Source organism: Budorcas taxicolor, chromosome 19 (assembly GCF_023091745.1).
Source record: "Budorcas taxicolor isolate Tak-1 chromosome 19, Takin1.1, whole genome shotgun sequence".
In the NCBI taxonomy this organism is placed as follows: domain Eukaryota; kingdom Metazoa; phylum Chordata; class Mammalia; order Artiodactyla; family Bovidae; genus Budorcas; species Budorcas taxicolor.
The window spans coordinates 45,841,075-45,860,986 of record NC_068928.1 but is presented as its reverse complement, the minus strand read 5'-3'; the positions used below and the strand labels follow the sequence as shown (position 1 = coordinate 45,860,986).

The 19,912-nt window shown below is 34.3% G+C and overlaps 1 protein-coding gene across 1 annotated transcript in view; it reads left to right on the top strand.

Annotated features, from left to right (window-relative positions):
• Positions 1–19,698, top strand: part of CDC27 (cell division cycle 27) — a 52,520-nt gene extending 32,822 nt beyond the window's left edge. The window contains exons 9-19 of the mRNA XM_052657692.1: positions 1,189–1,304; positions 3,700–3,799; positions 4,737–4,944; positions 5,523–5,695; positions 8,235–8,387; positions 9,326–9,534; positions 12,022–12,139; positions 13,975–14,103; positions 16,610–16,684; positions 17,733–17,889; positions 19,391–19,698. Coding sequence (XP_052513652.1) covers positions 1,189–1,304; positions 3,700–3,799; positions 4,737–4,944; positions 5,523–5,695; positions 8,235–8,387; positions 9,326–9,534; positions 12,022–12,139; positions 13,975–14,103; positions 16,610–16,684; positions 17,733–17,889; positions 19,391–19,473 — 1,521 coding nt within the window. The 3' untranslated portion in view covers positions 19,474–19,698. The remainder of the gene's footprint in view (positions 1–1,188; positions 1,305–3,699; positions 3,800–4,736; positions 4,945–5,522; positions 5,696–8,234; positions 8,388–9,325; positions 9,535–12,021; positions 12,140–13,974; positions 14,104–16,609; positions 16,685–17,732; positions 17,890–19,390) is intronic.
• Positions 19,699–19,912: the final 214 nt, after the last annotated feature.

The following is a 19,912-nucleotide window of genomic DNA, read 5'->3' as shown; positions in this document are numbered from 1 at the left end:
TGTTCTTTTACTCTATTACAAGACATTCTTGGAAAAGCTATACTTCCAAATCTCCCTGCAGTATTAACTAAAAATATCAAACCAAGTAGTGAGTTCAGCAGATAGTTCTTTGTTAAATAAGGAAGGGCCAGAAAATAGGTGAAAATATTCAGTGGATAGTTAGTTACAGAGGAAAGAATATGACCAAGTGATAGATACAAAATGACCATGCTCTCCTAGAGAAAGAAAGAGTTGCTAAGGAACTTAATTTAAAACAGTGGAACAAAGAGGGGCCAGCAAATGAAGTGGTAGAACAAATAATCAAGATACTATACTAAATATTTTAGAAATTACACAAAGTTTCAGAAGGGCGAGGCGGGTGGGCATGATCAATGATGTTAAATGTTGAGAAGGCCAAAATAAGGCTTTCAGTATGGTGAGAAAGTAATTATTAATGATTATTTATAATGTGCAATTTCAGAATTATATACAGTGACTACCACAGTAACTAATTTTTGGAGAAATTTATTTGGTAGTAAAATGTTTTTTTTTCAATATTCGCTGACACAGATCACTTTATAAAAAAGTTAAGTGATGAAAATAAATAGAAATAAGGTGATAAATTAGAGAAGAGAGAAGGGGCAAGCACAGTCCAGAAGATTGAACACATCAAAAAGAAATACTAATTCAGTGCAGTATTCTTAGAATTTGGAAAATAACCCAGTGTTTTTTTTAATCTACTAATCTGAATTACTCTAAGACTGTCTTTATTAAGTGCCAAAGAAGGGGTATAAAATCTTACTGTATTATTTTTTATGTATACTAAATTAGATCCTAACTCTTGAGAATAGTAGCTGTCTTAAAATTTTTTAGCACTTAGCCCCAACTGGGAAAGTTACATAATAAATGGCCTCTAGGAATCTTAAGCCTTTCCTTGATCACTAAAGTCGAAAGATAAAAAGATAGTATAAAGGTAAAAATACTGAGCTTAATATGAGGAAATAGGATGATGTTCATTCTAATATATCAATAATTAATTAACCTAAAATGACATCAGTAATGACATTAATAGTTTGTGTTTTCAGATGACAGACAATATATAATATGAAATCTTGTATTGGGGAAATGTAGATGGGTACATCATGATGTCTTTTACCACTCACAATGCAATTTATAATTCACAAACTTTAGACTTTTTGTGTTTTACAGTCTGTTGCCAGAATCGGCCAAACTGGAACAAAGTCTGTCTTCTCACAGAGTGGAAACAGTCGAGAGGTAACTCCAATTCTTGTTGCACAGACACAAAGTTCTGGCCCACAAACAAGGTATTTATTTGGTCTCATAATTTGATATTGTTTAGCTTTTCTTGTTGTGAAACAGTTCTTCAGTTTAGGCAGGTTGTTTTGACTGCTCCAAGAATTCTGGAATGACTATTGTAAATTTTGAAGATGTTAAATTTGGAATTTCCAACTTACTGAAAAAGGAAATTTAATTTTTGAGTATTACAATGCAAATCAAGACAAGAGTTAGCTAAAATACCTTTTTATTCTAATTGCCTCGTGAGTTTGTTTAAACTAGATATTGTTAGCACTCCTCCAAAATAATTTTCTTTTTTTTTTATGTAACCTTCTCCACTGATCAAGTACAGATAGATTATTTTCCCCTTCCCCTATTATGCATTTCTATAAGTATATCATAGTATGAATCTGCCAATAAATCTTCAAATGATGAATCCATTTTCACACAGAAATGGTGTTAAATAAGATTTCTTTTCCTATTCAAGGCCTCAAAAATAAATTATAGCTAATATATTAAGAGAAAGCTACTTTACCTCCCAAAATAGTGAACATGTACCATAAGTCTTAAAATAGGTACACGTGTGCATATACCTTGACTATATAAAAGGCCTCAATATTTCTAAAATGCCTGGCTGGTAAGTCTCATTATGAGTGCCAACTCTCAGGTAGGTGGCAGTGATTGCCTAGGGCTCAGTGATAAGACGGAGCCTGAGCCTCCTGCAGAGCACATTAATAGTCCAAATATATGTTAGTCTTCAAGAATATATAAACATAATTTACTGAATTATGCATTTCATTTAAACAAATATACTAACTGTAATACACATGAATTACATTAATTTTGCCTTCTTTGTATTACTAATTCCTTTTTATCTTCTTAGTTGATGTATAGTTGATATGTACCACTCTACCTTCTTTATTGCCTGTTTTAGTTTCCAACAGCTGCCCTAGCAAAGTACCACAAGCTGGGTGGCTTAAAACAACAGAAATTTATTCACTCACAGTTCTGTCTGAAATCAAGGTATCGCTAGGGCCGTCACTAGGGGAGGATCCTTATCTCTTCCAGCTTCTGGTTGCCCCAGGCATTCCTTATTTTGTAGTAGGCAACTCAGTATTTCCCTCTGTCTCCACGTAGCCATCTTCCCTGTGTGCCTCTGTATTCAGATTTCCTTTTTCTTATTAGGACATCTGTCATATTGAATTCGCGCCCACCGTGATGACCTTATCTTAAGTTAATTACATCCACAAAGACCATATTTCCCAAAAAGTTCACATTAAGAGTACTGGAGGTTAGGACTTCATCATATCCCTTTGGGAGACACAGTTCAACCCATAGCATTGCCTTATTAACAATTACTCTTTATCTTGTCATTTTAGAGGTTGTTTTAGGGTTTATATCACATATTTTAACTTATCAAAGTCTACCTTCAAGTAATACTGTACCATATCACTTAGAGTATAAACCTTGTAGTGTATATTTTCATACTCGTCTTCTCAGTCTCTATGCTGTTGTCATATATTTTACTTCTACAGAGTGGTTAACATTTCCTGTAGTCTAGGTCTGTTGGTAATGAATTTTTTCAGCCTTTGTATGTTCAAAAGAAAGTTTTCGTTTCACCTTTGTTTTTATTTTTGATTGATATTTTCATGGTATGGAATTCTAATTGACAGGTTTTTTTCTTTACATTGCTCTACTGTCTTCTTGCTTGCATTGTTTCTGATAAGAAACTTCTTGCCATCCTTATTTTTGTTTCTGTGTATGTAATCTGTCTCTTTTTCTCTGACTCTTAAGATTTTTTCTTTATCACTGATACTAATCCGTTTGATTATGCTCTAGTGTGTTTTCTCCTTTCTTGGGCTTCAAATTCATTGAGCTCCTTGGATCTGTTAGTTGATAGTTTTCATCAAATTTAGCTAATTTTTGGCCATTATTTCTTCAAATACTTTTACTGTCCATGTCCCCCTCTCTCATTCTGCAGAATAATCCCTTGATGTGGCTGTTTGAACTTACATGGTAATAATTTCTCAGGTATCAATTGTTCTAGTAATATTTATTTAGCAAATATCCCACATTTAGACTATGTCCAGCTTTGTTTTTCCTTAACTTTCTATAGTTCCAAATAAGGACTAAAGATAATTGGTTTATAGATGTTTACTATTTATTGACCCAGAACTTTTATGTGGATTGTTTTATGTTCGAATGAGCAATTTCAAATAGAGTGAAGATATGTGCTATAATTTATATCATTTTATGGTAACAAGAATAGTTCTTTAAATGAGTTTTCATAGGAGGGTGAGGAAAGGATTGATCTCATCAATTTTAGAATACAAACATGTTGAATGCATATTTTTAATATACTTGAAATAATAATTAATGGTCATAAACAGGTTTTTTAAATATCTACTTTTATAATTTTTTTAGTACAACACCTCAGGTATTGAGCCCCACTATCACATCTCCCCCAAATGCACTGCCTCGAAGAAGTTCGCGACTTTTTACTAGTGACAGCTCTACAACCAAGGTAATTTAAAAATTTCTGTATGTCACATTTATTTAATACTTCCTCCTCTGAAATTTCTGTTCATCGATGACTCAGTCTCTAATGAATACATTAGGAGACCATTTAACATTTTTTTAATGTTAAAATTATAAAATTACAGAGATGGAGAGGAGATCAATAGTTACTAGGAGGTAGGACTGAGGGGAAGATGTGTCTTGTATAGCATAGCACAAAGGAATTTCTTTTTGTAGTGGTAAAATAGTCCTGAATCTTTATTGTGGTAGTTGATTAAATAAATCCATACATGTAACACAATTTCACAGAACTGTACACACTGAAATTTTTTAAAAGGTCCATGTGAAAACTGATGAAATCCAAGTAAGATCTATAGTTTTAGTTGCTAGTATTGCACCAATTCCAGTTTCCTGGATTTGATGGTATACTGTGGTTATGTCACATGTTTCCATTGGGAAAGATTGTGGGAAGAGTGAATGAAAATTTTTTCTTTGCACATTTCTTTGGACAACTGGAGAGTTTTATACCTTTAGTAAATTTTCTTCATCCATTGACAAATATTACAGACAGTCTTTAATTGTGACATATAGATCAGCAGTTTTGTACCTTACAGATTTCAGTGCTCTGAGACAATTAGGTAGTTGTTGTATCTCCTTACTTTCTTATTTTTAATTAATAAATGAAAGTGATATACTTTGAATAAAGAGAAATGCTTAAAGCTAATGTAATAAGTACTAGTTAGTTAATATGATTTATTTTCAGAATTGTTGCGTTTTACATTAAGTGACTTTGAAGACTTTTGTTTTTATAAAATTTTCTGAGAAAAATGTAGATCAGTCAAAACCGTATGTTTATTTTATCTCTAATACTTGAGAAAAAGGGTTAGATAGATGTTTAAAATACATGAGTATAACAAGTTATTGAATTTTCCTTCTTGTTACAGGAGAATAGCAAAAAATTAAAAATGAAGTTTCCACCTAAAATCCCAAACAGAAAAACAAAAAGTAAAACTAATAAAGGAGGAATAACTCAACCTAACATAAATGATAGCCTGGAAATCACAAAATTAGACTCTTCAATCATTTCAGAAGGAAAAATCTCCACAATTACCCCTCAGATCCAGGCATTTAATCTACAGAAAGCAGCAGCAGGTCTGTTTTAAAAGCTTAAAATCTTCTTTATATTTTATTTTATTCACTTGTTTTAAGTAAGTTTATTTATGTTCGTTAAAGAAACATTTTTTCTGGGTAGATGCTGGCATTTTTTTCTTTTTCTTTTTTGGTCATTTTCTTATTTACTCATTTTTAGTCTTGGCTGTGCTGGGTCTTCATTGCCGCTGTGTGGGCTTTTTCTCAGGGGCTGCTCTCTGGTTGTGGTGGGTGGGCTTCTCGTTGCAGTGGCATTTCTTGTTACGGAGCACAGGCTCTAGGTCCATGGGCTTCAGTAGTTGCAGCATGTGGGCTCATTTGTTGCAGCTCGCAGGCTCCAGAGCTCTGGTTCAATAATTGTGGTGCATGGGCTTAGTCGCTCTGTGGCTTGTGGGATCTTCCTGGACCAGATATTGAACCTGTGTCTCCTGCATTGGCAGGCAGATTCTTTTCCACTGGGCCACCAGGGACGCCCAGTGTTGGAAAGTTTAATGAAATATTTTTTAATTAGCCTTCCTAGAAAACCAGGCAGCTTTATTGTGGTTTTTTTTTCCTTTGTTTACTACATTATTTTCTCCCAGAAGGTTTGATGAGCCTTCTTCGTGAAATGGGGAAAGGTTATTTAGCTTTGTGTTCATACAACTGCAAAGAAGCTATTAATATCTTGAGCCACCTACCTTCTCACCACTACAATACTGGTTGGGTGCTGTGCCAAATTGGAAGGGCCTATTTCGAACTTTCAGAGTACATGCAAGTAAGTATTTAAAAAGTTACATATGCCTTTCTAGAGGTAATTTAAATTTAATTAAAATTATGTTTGAGAAGGCTAGATCTAAAGGGTCAGTATTTATTTTGTAATGTCTTTATTTTGTCAGTATTAATAACTTATCAGTTCAGTTCTTTCTTTTGTTAAGGGTAATTTGAATTCTTTGGGGTTACTTGAGATAGATTTGTAGAGAACCAAACTAATTCTTACATGGAACATTTGTACTCTACTTACTTGGATCTGAAAATATGTATTTACCATGTAAATAGACATTTATAATCAGAATTCTTCCTACTATATAGAGAGCTTACTGGGATGAATTTTTGGTACTTAGTATGTTTTATAAACTTAATACAATGAAGAAAGTTGTAAGTAATTGAGGATATAATGTTCTTATTGTAAGGTTTTATTATTTTAATTTTAATTATATTTGTTGCTTAAGTTATCTCTTTAAATCAGGAAAGGAGAGGATGATTAACCTAAAGCCAAAGAAAATTCTAATTTATTCCCCAGTTCTACTTTCAAAGCACTTCCTCACCCACCTCTAAACTTAAATTAGAAAAACCTTTAAAAAAAGCTTTAAGAAACCTAATATAAATTATTTAAAGTTGATAATAAGATCACTTGTTTGCCCTTTTTACTTTCAGCATGTATTTGAGTGCATATTATATCCCAGACTGTCTTCTATACTGTAATATAGCTAGACAGATGATTGCTTGCCTTCATAGAATTTACTTTCTAGCAAGTGTGCATATGCTAAGTTGCTTCAATCGTGTCTGACTCTTTGCAACCCTATGGACTGTGGCCCACCAAACTCCTCTCTGTCCATGAAATTCTCCAGGCAAGAATACTGGAGTGGGTTGCAGTGCCCTCTTCTAGGGGATCTTTCTGATCCAGGGATTGAATTCATGTCTCTTAAATCTGCTGCATTGGCAAGCAGGTTCTTTACCATTGGTGCAACCTGGGAAGCCCCCTTTCTAGTAAGAGAAATTATAGGCCAATAAATGTATAAGGACACAGCAATAAATCATATGAAGGAAAAATGAAGCATGGTAAGGAGATTGGGGAACAGTGAAGTATGGTGCTATTTTTTTAAAAAACATGCTCAGAGAAAGAAGATTATTGCTCCTTTAAGGAGCCATGCAGAGCTCTAGGGGTGTAGTATTCTTCCAGGTGGAGAATAAATCCAGAAGATAGCTACTCTTGTAATTTTGAGTAATAAAGAAAAAACAATTGTAGACACCCTTTTTCATTGCTGGATTGTGATTTTTTTACTTGGTACATAGGTAGAAGTGGGGTTTGGCAAGCCTTTTCAAAATTATTTGTTTCATGGGTTCTTAATATGAATTTTTTTGTTACCCCTAATCATAGAGCAGATGTAGACCCAGATATTTAAAGGAAATCTTTGTTTCAACTTAATTTTTAGTTTTGTTCCAGTTTTCCTTTCTGTCTGTGGCATAATCATTTTTCAGAGGAAACAATAGATTCTGAAAAATTTTAAACCAGATTTTTAAAGCCTGTACTTGACAGGTGGTTAGGTCTGTTTTCTTGTAACCAGTGTGTGTTTGAAAAAATGGAAAACTTATCTGTATAACTTTTAAGGAATTTCAGGGGAGTCACAAATTTAAGCTAATTCTAGATGATGTATGGCCATATCATAAGAATTTCTTATTCTTATGGCCATATCTAAGCATTCCTATTTTTCTAGTTTTATGAATGCTATTTCCTTATCTTGTCATCTTCATTTCATTAAAAATAGACCTGATATTCCTTATTCTAAACTAAGTTTGACTTTCAGAATTTTTAACGAATTGATAAACTGGGGAGCTAACTGGTTTCATATAGCCCAAAGTCTCAAACTTCAGGGGAGAGAAGCACAGTTCTGGAAGCTGTGAGTGTGGCAAGGAAAAAACTTTAACATGCTAGCTGAGAAGGGACCCTAAAGTCAAGAGAGTGCTGCAGAAGAAAAAGGAAGTTATATTAGGCAGGGACTGTAGTTCCTAGCAGGTACGACACTGATGGAAATATTCAGTGCTCAGTATGCCATAGGGTTGACAGCCACCCAAGCCTATTTTTCCCTTAAAATGTTCAACTTAACCTCCTAATAAATGTACAAAAATAGGTTTTCTCTTGCAGAGGTCGCTTGTCTCTCACCTTTCCAGAGAGTTATTCTATAAAGCTGCTATAAAAATTTGGAATAATGTTTTTTGAGAATAAAATAATTGACTTCTTTTTAAATTTGTCTAGATCTTTCTTCTTTCTTTTTGGTGGAAACAGTTTTTTTTTCCTCAGATTTTATGTTCCTACCATGACTTCTGTATAAAAAGTAGGTTAAGTATGAATATGATTGCATCAATATTTGACCTACCATAGAAGGTTACTCAATTTGGCCATGTGCTAATTCACATAAAATTCACGTGTAAAATAAGGCAGCATTTAGGTCCTATGAGAATAGTGCCCAGCACTCTCCCAGTATATATGTAAATTGTATCAACTTGTTTTCCTCTTACTAATTTTTATATTTCAGGCTGAAAGAATATTCTCAGAGGTTAGGAGAATTGAAAATTACAGAGTCGAAGGCATGGAGATCTACTCTACAACACTTTGGCATCTTCAAAAGGATGTTGCTCTTTCAGTTCTTTCAAAAGACTTAACAGATATGGATAAAAATTCACCAGAGGTAAATTAACTGAAGCACTTCGTTCATGTTTATTTTTCTTTTCTTTTTTTTTTTTGCTGCATTGGCATGGCTTGTGGGATTTTAGTTCCCCAACCAGGGATTGAACCCAGGCCCTCAACAGTAACAGTGAGGAGTCCTAACCACTGGATCACAAGGGAATTCCCTGCAACTGTTTTTTGATTGTCTTTACCAAATGGGAATGACCCAAAGCATTAATTTAGTTTCATCCACACATATTTTGGCATTCTTCTCTGTAGGCCGAGACTCAGAGAAGGAGAAGTCCTAGAATATATGGTAGAGATTCACAAATAGAAAAATCTTAAAGCAGTTATTTCATTCGGGATTAATCAAGATTTGGTTATACTTGCTGTCGTCACCAAGAGTAGAGTTCATTAAACAGAAATAGAGATTTTAAAGTGCTCATTTTAAATTAAAATAATAATTAACTGTCATTTTAAGGCATAGGCAGTTTATGTACATGTTTCAGTCCTATAAAGGTTTTATTTCCTTGCATCCCAAGAATATTTAGTGGTCCTTTTGTAACATATTTAAGCTTAGAATTTAAGGGTCAGTTCTCATTATTCCTGGTAGTTAGGTCTATAGTTTCCATGAACGCTAAATTAACAAATACTGAACCATTACTCCTAGGAGAAGTATACACACACATATCACACGTGGGTCCACCAATGATCACTAAAGCACTGCAAGTATTGATTTTGGTTTTACAAGTTAATTTTAGAAAGTAGGCAGATTTGCAAATATGGAATCCTTGAATAATGAGGATTGACTGTATCTATTGAAGCTCTTCAGTTGCTGTCTTTCTGTTCTTCGTAAGATCTGAGTCTTGATTTTAGTCATAGATTGCTTTTGTTAGAAAAAATAAGTCAAAATTTTAATTATGCATTTGGTTTTTGTTTCCTTTTTTTTTTTTTTTTAAGGCCTGGTGTGCTGCAGGGAACTGTTTCAGTTTGCAGCGGGAACATGATATTGCAATTAAATTCTTCCAGAGAGCTATCCAGGTTGATCCAAATTATGCTTATGCCTATACTCTATTAGGGCACGAGTTTGTGTTAACTGAAGAATTAGACAAAGCATTAGCTTGTTTTCGAAATGCTATCAGAGTCAATCCTAGACATTATAATGCATGGTAAGTGCTAACAAAGTGCAAAGATGGTGTCTTATTAATGGGGCTGGTACCCAGTAATTTTTCTTGTGAGATTATTTCTTTGTTGTCATGAATTTGAAGAATGGTACATACTGGTTGGTAGCTCCTAACCTAAGTGGTTTTTTATGTGAAATTTATACCTTTAACAAACTCTTAACTAATGCCAATAGAATTCCAGATGCTTATACTGAACAGTTTCTACTTTTTTTCCTACTAAACTTTTGCAAGTATTAATATCTAGTATTGTTACTTTGATTTGTTATTTTTTGTTAAAGCACTAAAATGGTGATGAAAATAGAGAATGACTGGGACTGTGAAGAACAACAGTATAATTTTCTCTATCATAATTATAATAACAGTATAGTTCTTCTTTTCTATTATTTAATAGGTAATTTCTGCTACCTTTTGGATAATAGAAAACTATCCATTAGTTGTTGCTCTTTGGCAGATTTATTAAGTATTAGTTCTAGTTTATTAAGTTTATCAAGAATGTTCCAGTTTAAGTAATATCTGTTTTACTTTTTTATACTTGTGCTTAAGTAGATGAATAGGAAGGTTAATCTATTAATGATTGGGTTAATCATAGCAGTTTCTAAATCTGAAGCATTAGATTACTGAAATATATTCTTTGATTTGTATATGTGTTTTTAAATGAATCTTATCTCATTTCTAAGTAGTTACATTGCCTGAAAGATGGCCTGATGAGTACTAGCTTCTGCTGACCTGTTTAACAGTTAGGCTTGCCAACATTCCCATAAGGTTCTCTGTGATATTTTCAGAGCTCACTTCTTAATAGGACTTGAGTTGTTTCTTAAATGTGTAGTTATCTGTTCTGCCATATTTCAGTAGTTGCATTCTTAACAAAATTTACCAAAACAAAATTGTTATAAAAATAATTGTTGCAATTAGAGAAAAGGAGGTATATTCAGACTAGCAAGCTTTTACTGGGAAGACTTTCAATATTGAGTTATTCAGGTAACTAAGTATTTAACTAAACTAAGCAAATTTATTTTTCCCACTCCAAGGTGAGTAGTCTTTCTTTAGTTATCTCCATTTTCACCATTATTAGCGCAAAACTTTTCATACCTTTTCTTGACCTCTAACATATTATAATAATAAACAGTATACTGTTGTGCTTTTTTCTTAATCATTTGTTGATTATTCCCCTTCATTATTGTCTAGTTTCACCAAGAGGGATCCTTAATGTAAATCAATGACAATATATTTGATGTTTTGAAAATTCAGGAAACACACATGTATATCAACTTGATATACTCTTGCATAGTCTTTAAAATGTGTAATTTTAATGTCTATGTGAAGCCTTTAAAAATTATAATTTTGAAGTCTATAAGTTTTGAAAGCTATAGGAGCATATTTTTGATACAGTAAATGGGGAGAGGGTAAGCAGACCATGAACTATGCATACTTTAATCATAGTATAAAATATATATGCATTTGGACAAATAATATGGGAGTAGCATATGGGAATTTAGGGTCTAGAATCATCGAGGGAGGATCTGAATAGAATACTTGTGTGTGTGTTTAGTCACTGAGTCATGTCTGACTTTTCATTACCCCGTGGACTGTATGTAGCCCACCAGGCTCCTCTGTTCATGAGTTTTCCAGAGAAAAACACGGGAGTAAATTGCCATTTCCTCCTCCAAGGGATCTTCCCAACCCAGGGATCAACCCTAGGTCTCTTGGAGCTCCTGTATTGCAGGCTGATTCTTTACCCACCCTTCAGTTCAGCTCAGTTCAGTTCAGTCGCTCAGTCATGTCCGACTCTTTGCGACCCCATGAATTGCAGCACACCAGGCCTCCCTGTCCGTCACCAACTCCCGGAGTTTACTCAAACTCATGTCCATCAAGTCGGTGATGCCATCCAGCCATCTCATCCTCTGTCGTCCCCTTCTCCCCTGCCCCAATCCCTCCCAGCATCAGTCTTTTCCAGTGAGTCAACTCTTTACATGAGGTGGCCAAAGTATTCGAGTTTCAGCTTTAGCATCAGTCCTTGAACACCCAGGACTGATCCTCTTTAGAATGGACTCGTTTTATTTTAAAATGTGATTGATAATAGTACCTATCTCCTTGGTTCCATCTAGGATTAAATAAGGTAAATCAAACAAAGAATTTAATAAAATTATTGGCAGACACATGATAATCGCTCAGTAAAAATTAGCTATTAAATCTAGATTGTAGTGGTAGGTCTAAGGATGTGGTTTCTTTTTTTCTAGTTGTTATAGTTTTATTTGATTGACTGTTTGATTGACTGGATTGTTTTTACTTATAAAAGTGACTTGTCTAAAACACTTGGGCAGTTTTATATCATGTTAGATTTTGCCTACCCTAAGACTAGCAGTATTTTTCTACTGGTTTATTAAAATGCCACATTCCATACATATCCTTTTATTAGCTAAACTAAATTAGCATTTCATATCCTTAAAATTGTATTTTATTTTAAACTCTCAGGTATGGTTTAGGAATGATTTATTACAAGCAAGAAAAATTCAGCCTTGCAGAAATGCATTTCCAGAAAGCACTTGACATCAACCCTCAAAGTTCAGTTTTGCTTTGCCACATTGGAGTAGTAAGTAGCTTTCTAAGTATTGTTCAGTTAATCCCTTTTAGAATGTTTGTTATTGGCTTAGTTGCTGTAATAAAAATTAGGGGGTTTTGTTATTGTTATTCTTGAAACAATATCCTGGATTCTTTTACAGCCAAAAATATCGCCTTTTTGCTTGGCATAAAGAGAAATCACTGGAGTACCCTCATTCCTTGGGCAAGTTACTTAATTTCTCTGAGCTTCTATTTTGTGAATGACAAATAATACCATCTTGCCTACCTCATAGGGTTATTATAACACTAATATGAGATACTTGATATTTTTGAAGGCAGTTTTCCATGTTAGTATTTAACTCCTAAATTATATAATTAATAATTTAAATGATTTTAAATGATTCCCTGTATTTTAGCCTCTGAGTGGTATAGATATGTCAGAACTAATTAAAATTCTTATAAAGTGGTGAGAATGGTCAATTTTATATTTTTCTTACTGTATGTGATAATAAGTTGTACTTTGATAGGATAAGAGAACAGGTACGTTTGTTTTTTAAAATCTTACTTACTAATTTCTCTGAAAGCTTGGAACATTTTTTTGAGTTCTTGTTCTTGTCCTTTCACCATTCTTCCCTCTCCCTCTTTCCGTCCCTCTTTTCTTTCTCTTTGCAAGTTTGACCTTTGTGGGAACAAGCATACAGTATAAGGAAAATTATATAAGTGTGGAATTTCACTATTCATTTTTGGGGCAGAATTCTAGCTCTTTATAATGATTTTCTTAAGAATTGACATCTAACTTTTACAGTTAGATACTGTACAAAAAATATAGGGAAAATACGTCAAAGATTTTTTTTCCGTCACTTTACTTAAACCAAACTTGAGTATCTCTTGCTGCCTGTTAGTGAAGTTGAATATTTTTAAAGCAGGCTTTCTTAAAGGCCATAGTCCAGCATTTTGTAATCTGTGGGTTCTAAGACCTGGAAAGGTTACTTCTCTGCTATAGTTTCCCTGTGTTTTTTTTTTTTTTTGAGTATAGTTGATTTACAGTGTTGTGTTAGTTTCAGAGTTTCAGCAAGGTGATTCAGTTATATATACATATATATTCATTTTCAAATTTCTTTCCCATTATAGGTTATTATGAGATATTGAATATAGTTCCTTGTGCTATATAGTAGGTCCTTGTTGTTCATGTATTTTGTATATAGTCGTCTGTGTCTATTAATCCTAAATTCCTAATTTATCCCTCCTTCAACCCCCTTTCCCCTTTTGTAACTGTCAGTTTGTTTTCTATGTCTCTGAGCCTGTTCAAATTTAGTTTTAATATATAATTCATCTAAGAATGAACATAGCAATATGAGTACACATGAATAAATAATAAGACTTGGTTGGGTTTGCTTTTGTTTTTGTTTTTTTAAGTTATTTCAAATAAATTACTTACTACCCAGAATTACAGATCAATGGTTTTCAGATATGTAAAGCAGAAGAATTATTTTTAAAACAAATTCCTAAAATAGGTAAAAGTGTAATTGTTCTGAGTAAAACAAGGTTGGTAAGTTTCAGAGCCAGAGCTCTTAGGGGTTCTTGAAAACTTTTGAGAAGTCTAATATTTAGAGGACCATAATAAGTCTGTTAAAATGTATTATCTAACAAAATAGTACAGATTTTCTTGTGAAGAAAGACTAAGGTTTTCCTTGTCTTTTAGGCTTAAAGGTAACCAAATATCTACTCTAAAGATAGAATCTGATTATCATTATGGAGAGTAATGGTGAATTGGGAGCTGTGTTGTTTTTGAGTCACACTATTTGGTTTTTACTTTTCCTCATAAATATCAAAAGAAAACATTAATAGGATCTTTATTTCTTGTAGGTTCAGCATGCACTGAAGAAATCTGAGAAGGCTTTGGATACCCTAAACAAAGCCATTGTTATTGATCCTAAGAACCCTCTATGCAAATTTCACAGAGCCTCAGTTTTATTTGCAAATGAAAAATATAAGGTAAGATATATATATATGTGTGTATCTTAACAGTCTTCAACATAGTACTATTTAAGCTTTGCCACTTTTTAAATAAACTAAAAGTTATTTATACTTGAATTTTTGTCTTAAGTAGTTTATTTCCCCATTTTTAAAAGCTATTTCTTTTTTGCCTATATTTCTTCATGAAATAAAGGAAGGATGGATGTGTGTATATATTTAGGAATAGAAGTTTATCCTTTAACAAGATTTCCTATAGGGAAAGGCAGTTACCTTAAATGTAAAACCTAAACCATTGCATTAGGACCAAAATATATGAACAGAATAAATGAATATATGTGCATTATTCAACAAGTATTTATTTGAATACCTATTATTAATATATGTCAGACACTAGGAATATAGTGGCAATTGAAGCAACCATATTTCCTGCCTTTGAATAGCTTACCATCTAGTACTTCCCTGCTGCTGCTAAGTCACTTCAGTCGTGTCCGACTCTGTGTGACCCCGTAGATGGCAGCCCACCAGGCTCCCCCGTCCCTGGGATTCTCCAGGCAAGAACACTGGATTGGGTTGCCATTTCCTTCTCCAATGCAATGTCCTTTAAATCTAATAAACATTTAACAATTTTTAACTCGCTCTTTGAAGTTTACTATAATTGTAATTCAGCATTTGTTTTCCTGTTTTTGCTTCATTGTACAAAAATTTAAAATAAAATTTTATTTAATCTGATATGTGGTCAGGTTCTTCAGTTGAAGGATTTTATTTATTAATCTTAAAGGCATAAGCCATGTCATCTACCAGGAATGCCATATAAATCAAGCCTATACTTGCTTCAAGAAACCCATGTTCTAATCTGACCCATTGTCCAGGCCAGAATGGTTATAGTCATTTTTGACTACCAGCTTGGGGCTCAGCCAGATTATCGGGTTTACTTTGATGCATGATTAGGTGTAGGTTAGAAAGAGGGCATAAGAAAAGTTACTGACTGCTTGTGCAATGTCTTGCCTCCGAAATGAAAATCAAACTGTTAGGGGCCACGTCAATCTCTGTGGCAAAAATCATTACTAGACACCACCCTGTCTAATGTATTGTATTGGTGTGTAGTTGTTTAAGCCTTCTAGGGCGAAAAAGAGAGCTCTCCTGCTATGTTGGATACTATACTGTGTCTGTGTTAGAAACTGTTTCTCAAGAGTTTCCAAGTAGATTATGTGGGGGGAGAGGGGTACAGCATGATAAATGCATGAAATTTTGATAACGATTGTAACCTGCAGTCATAGAAAACATATTAGTTCTAAACTGTTATGGTGTAGCAGTATAGATGTTTTGGGGTTCAACATCTTGATTAAAATACATTCAAAACAGTGATGCTAAAGTACAGTCTGGGCACTTCTGGGAGGTTACCAAAAATCTTTCCAGAAAGTCCACAGGTGAGAACTATTTTCATAATAATATTTAGATGTTATTTGCCCCTTTCACTTTCATTTTCTCACCAGTGTACAGTGGGGTGTTCTAAAAGCTACTTGACGTGACATCATAACAGATTGAATGCAAAAGCAGATGAGTCCAGATGTCTTCTCTTAACCAGAGATTTGCAAAAACTTAAAGCAATGTCATTCTTCTCACTGACTTTTTATTATTCTGATTAGAAAAATATTATGTTAGTTGACATAACTAGGCCAAATTCCTAACAAATGGATGCTGAATCAGTGTTTACATGTAGTTTTTAACTTAAAAGATCATGTTAAGTTGTCCTTACACAGAGTTTGCATCAATTTGCAGTTCTGCCCTCAGTGATGAGAATACCTGTCCTTCCTCCCTCATGATAACTTTATGTAATATCAAACTTTTAATTTTTATCTATTTACTAGGTGAAAAATTGACAATATCTCATTTGGGGAGCTGTTTTTTATTTTTAATCATCAGATCTTTCTTTTAAATACATATACAATTTTCCTATCTGTCTTCTCAATCTCTTGAACCCCTTTAGCAGTAGTCAGAAGATTACTAGATAAACTTAACTCAGCAGTAGTCAGAAGATTACTAGACAAACTTAACTCAGCAGTAGTCAGAAGATTACTAGATAATCATTAACTCAATTCTAGGTTCTTCATCATTAGTTAAAATGGCAGGTGGGTATTCAAAGCTAGTTCTTGTGTCAAGGAGAAGGTATATTAACAGAACTTCAGAAGTGTTCTGCAACTTAGTTTTTAAAACATCTTTATACACAATGTGATTGAATTTAGCTGTTTTAAATAAAATTGTGACAAAAGCTAGGGTTATCACCTCCATATTTCACAAAGAATTGTGTATGTTTTCAGTGAATTTGAGTGAATTCCTGACGTTTCTTAGTTCTTGTTGTAATAGGTATTTTTCTTGCATTTTCACGAGGATTAATGAAGCAAGGTAGTACTTTGATTAAGATCTAATAAGCTTTAGTTAAGATGATTTGGGAAATTAAATAAAATCACTTGCTTAGTCAAAACTGTAAAAATTTTGCTACTGTGTTTTTCTTTGCTTTTTTCAGTCTGCTTTACAAGAACTTGAAGAATTGAAACAAATTGTTCCCAAAGAATCCCTCGTTTACTTCTTAATAGGAAAGGTAAAGATTGGGGCCCTGGTTCTAAACTCTTTCATAACAGATACTAACTTTTAAAAAATAAATATGCTTTATTGTGTACCATCTATTGAGCAAATTCAGCTAGATCTCTGATACTATATACTCTGGAAATAAATCATGGATTTAGTTTTTGTTAACATTTAAGAAGGTGATAGATATCCTAATGAAGAAGCAAGAGCACACACCCTGTAATCTTTCTGTAGTTTTGGAAGTATATCAGCACTTGCAGCCCAGTGACTGATAATGTCTGAGTCTCAGTCTTATGACTGAAACTACATCAAGGAAAGCCCTTAGCTTCCAGTTATCAATAAAATACTCAAACGTCTCCCAAAAGAAGAAAAATAATACCACGGTGGTGTCTTAGTTCAAAAAAATGGCTTGCAGAATTTCTGAGGCAAGACTAGTCAGGACTTACACACTGGGTCCCCAGAAGCCAATTGGTTAAAGTAACAGGATGGTGGACAGTGGTGAGAGTTGCTTTGTATAATATATGGTTACCACAAACTCAGTTGTGTCTGACTCTTTGTGACCTTTGGACTGTAGCTAGCCAGGCTTCTCTGTCCATGGGATTTTTCAGACAAGAATGCTGGAGTGGGTTGCCATTTCCTCCTCCAAGGGAATCTTCCCGACCCAGGGATCGAACCCATGTCTCCTGTGACTTCTGCATTGCAGGTGGATTCTTTACCACTGAGCCGTCGGGGGACAGTTTCTATAACTCCATTTAAAATCAGTGTAAATAAGCACTAATTAAGCAATTTATAGTCCACTGTCATTGTTCCAAACAGAGTGAGATATGTTGGAAGCTTACTACCTGAGAGATACAGGCAAGGAATTCTGAAAATAATACCTGAATATATTAAAAGGAACTCAAAAGTTGGTATGAATTCTTCTATAGGATGAAAATGTCCTACTCTTCAGAATGAACTTATAACACATCAATCAGGAACCTAATTTAAATTTAAAATATTTAGGATTTTATAGATGAAGCTTACAACTTAATGAAAAATGTAGTGCTGCTGTTTATTTTTAGGTTTACAAGAAGTTAGGTCAAACGCACCTCGCCCTGATGAATTTCTCTTGGGCTATGGATTTAGATCCTAAAGGAGCCAATAACCAGATTAAAGAGGCAATTGATAAACGCTACCTTCCAGATGATGAGGAGCCAATAACACAAGAAGAACAGATCAGTGAGTATCATCCATATGACTTAGGTCTATATGTGATTATTCAAACCAGAAAGCTAGTGAAACACCGTATCAGAGGAAACAGATACTTCTTTATGGCACAGAATAAAGTGGAAAATTTTTTGAATATTCAGAAAGCTGCCTTTTGCATAAGAATTTTATTTCTAAACACAGTAGATTTTTTATACCAAATGAAATTTTAGGGAAATTGAACAGGGTAATAAAACAACAGTGTGCATATGGAGCCAGGTATTCAGTTCTGGATCTAGTTTGCTGTGTGATTTTGACAAATCCATTGCTAATTTTTACCTGAGCTTCAACCTGTGTAACTAATGCCTGGCTTATCTGCTTCCTAGGAATGTGGTAGGGAGAGAAAAGATGATAGGTGTGACTATGTTGAAAACTAGTGCTAAGTGAATGAATAATAAATTTGTGAACATTTTAAAGTATTGACAGATCTGTAGTAGTAGCTGTTCAAATTCTGTGTAACTCTCACATATCTAAAATCTAAATATTGTACATCTGAAACTAATATAATATTGTAAGTCAGCTGCTACTGCTGAGTCACTTCAGTCGTGTCCGACTCTGTGCGACCCCATAGACGGCAGCCCACCTGGCTCCCCCATCCCTGGGATTCTCCAGGCAAGAACACTGGAGTGGGTTGCCATTTCCTTCTCCAGTGCATGAAAGTGAAACGTGAAAGTCAAGTCGCTTAGTTGTGTCTGACTCTTAGCGACCTTATGGACTGCAGCCTACCAGGCTCCTCCATCCATGGGATTTTCCAGGCAAGAGTACTGGAGTGGGGTGCCATTGCCTTCTCCTATACATCAGTTAGTTAAAAGGCAGATAAATATGAATTGAGAGACCTCTGATAAGATAAACTAAGATGGCTTTGTTCCAGAAATATATTTTATATTTTTATGAACTAATAGGGACTATCCCCAAAGTGAAGTCAACAGTTGGGTGGAATGTCAGTCTTTTTTAGTGTCTTAGAGAATAGTTCTAATTCTTAGGTTGAGTGCATGCTAAGTTGCTTCAGTCGTGTCCAACTCTTTGCGACACTATGGACTGTAGCCCGCCAGGCTCCCCTGTCCGTGGGATCCTCCAGGTAAGATTACTGGAGTAGATTGCCGTGCCCTCTTCCAGGGGATCTTCCTGACCCAGAGATCAAAGCCATATCTCTTAAGTCTCCTGCATTGGCGGTCTGGTTCTTTACCACTAGCGCCACCTGGGAAGCCCAATTCTTAGGTTAGGGAATAAGAATTCATTAGGGAGAGACAGTTTTAGTAGTTAAAACTCTTAATGGTTAAATGCAATAAAATAATCTTAGACATGCTGTAAAATAAGGAACTTGAATTGCATTTTATTGAAGGATATCAGGGTTTTTAAGGGCTTTTGTTTAAGGTCTTATCTCTCTGAATATAATAGTTTTCTTTACTTATTTTCATGAACTAAAAAAAATATTTTTCAGATACCTTACTGTAGACCTTTTTTATTTTTGAAGTGGGAACAGACGAGTCCCAGGAGAGCAGCATGACGGATGCTGATGACACACAACTTCATGCAGCTGAAAGTGATGAATTTTAACTTCTGGAAATCAGACCTTTGCAACTGGATGTGTGACTCATGCTGACATGTTTCTTGTCCTTCCATATACTGAGTCTTCACTCTTGAGCCAGCATTGTCATCATCCATCACTTATATCCTGAGTGTGCCACTTTCATTGGACCCTGACTGTACACAGAATGAAAGGCAGTGCAATATTTAGCTGCTAACAAGACTGGCTCTTTCACCAGTATGAATGACAGTTTAGAGGGGATAGGGTGGGAAACTTTCTTTTTCTTTCTTTTTTTTTTTCTTTAATCTCCCTTTGTTGGAAAGCTATCATGGAAGGAAGAGTTATGTTTTATCCTGAAGGAACCATTAGATATGGAAAATAGTGATGAACCAGAATCTCTTGGTCATTTTTCCAAAAATTTGTTTTTACTTGGTTCTATTCCTGATAAACAAAGTGACTGACCTTCAT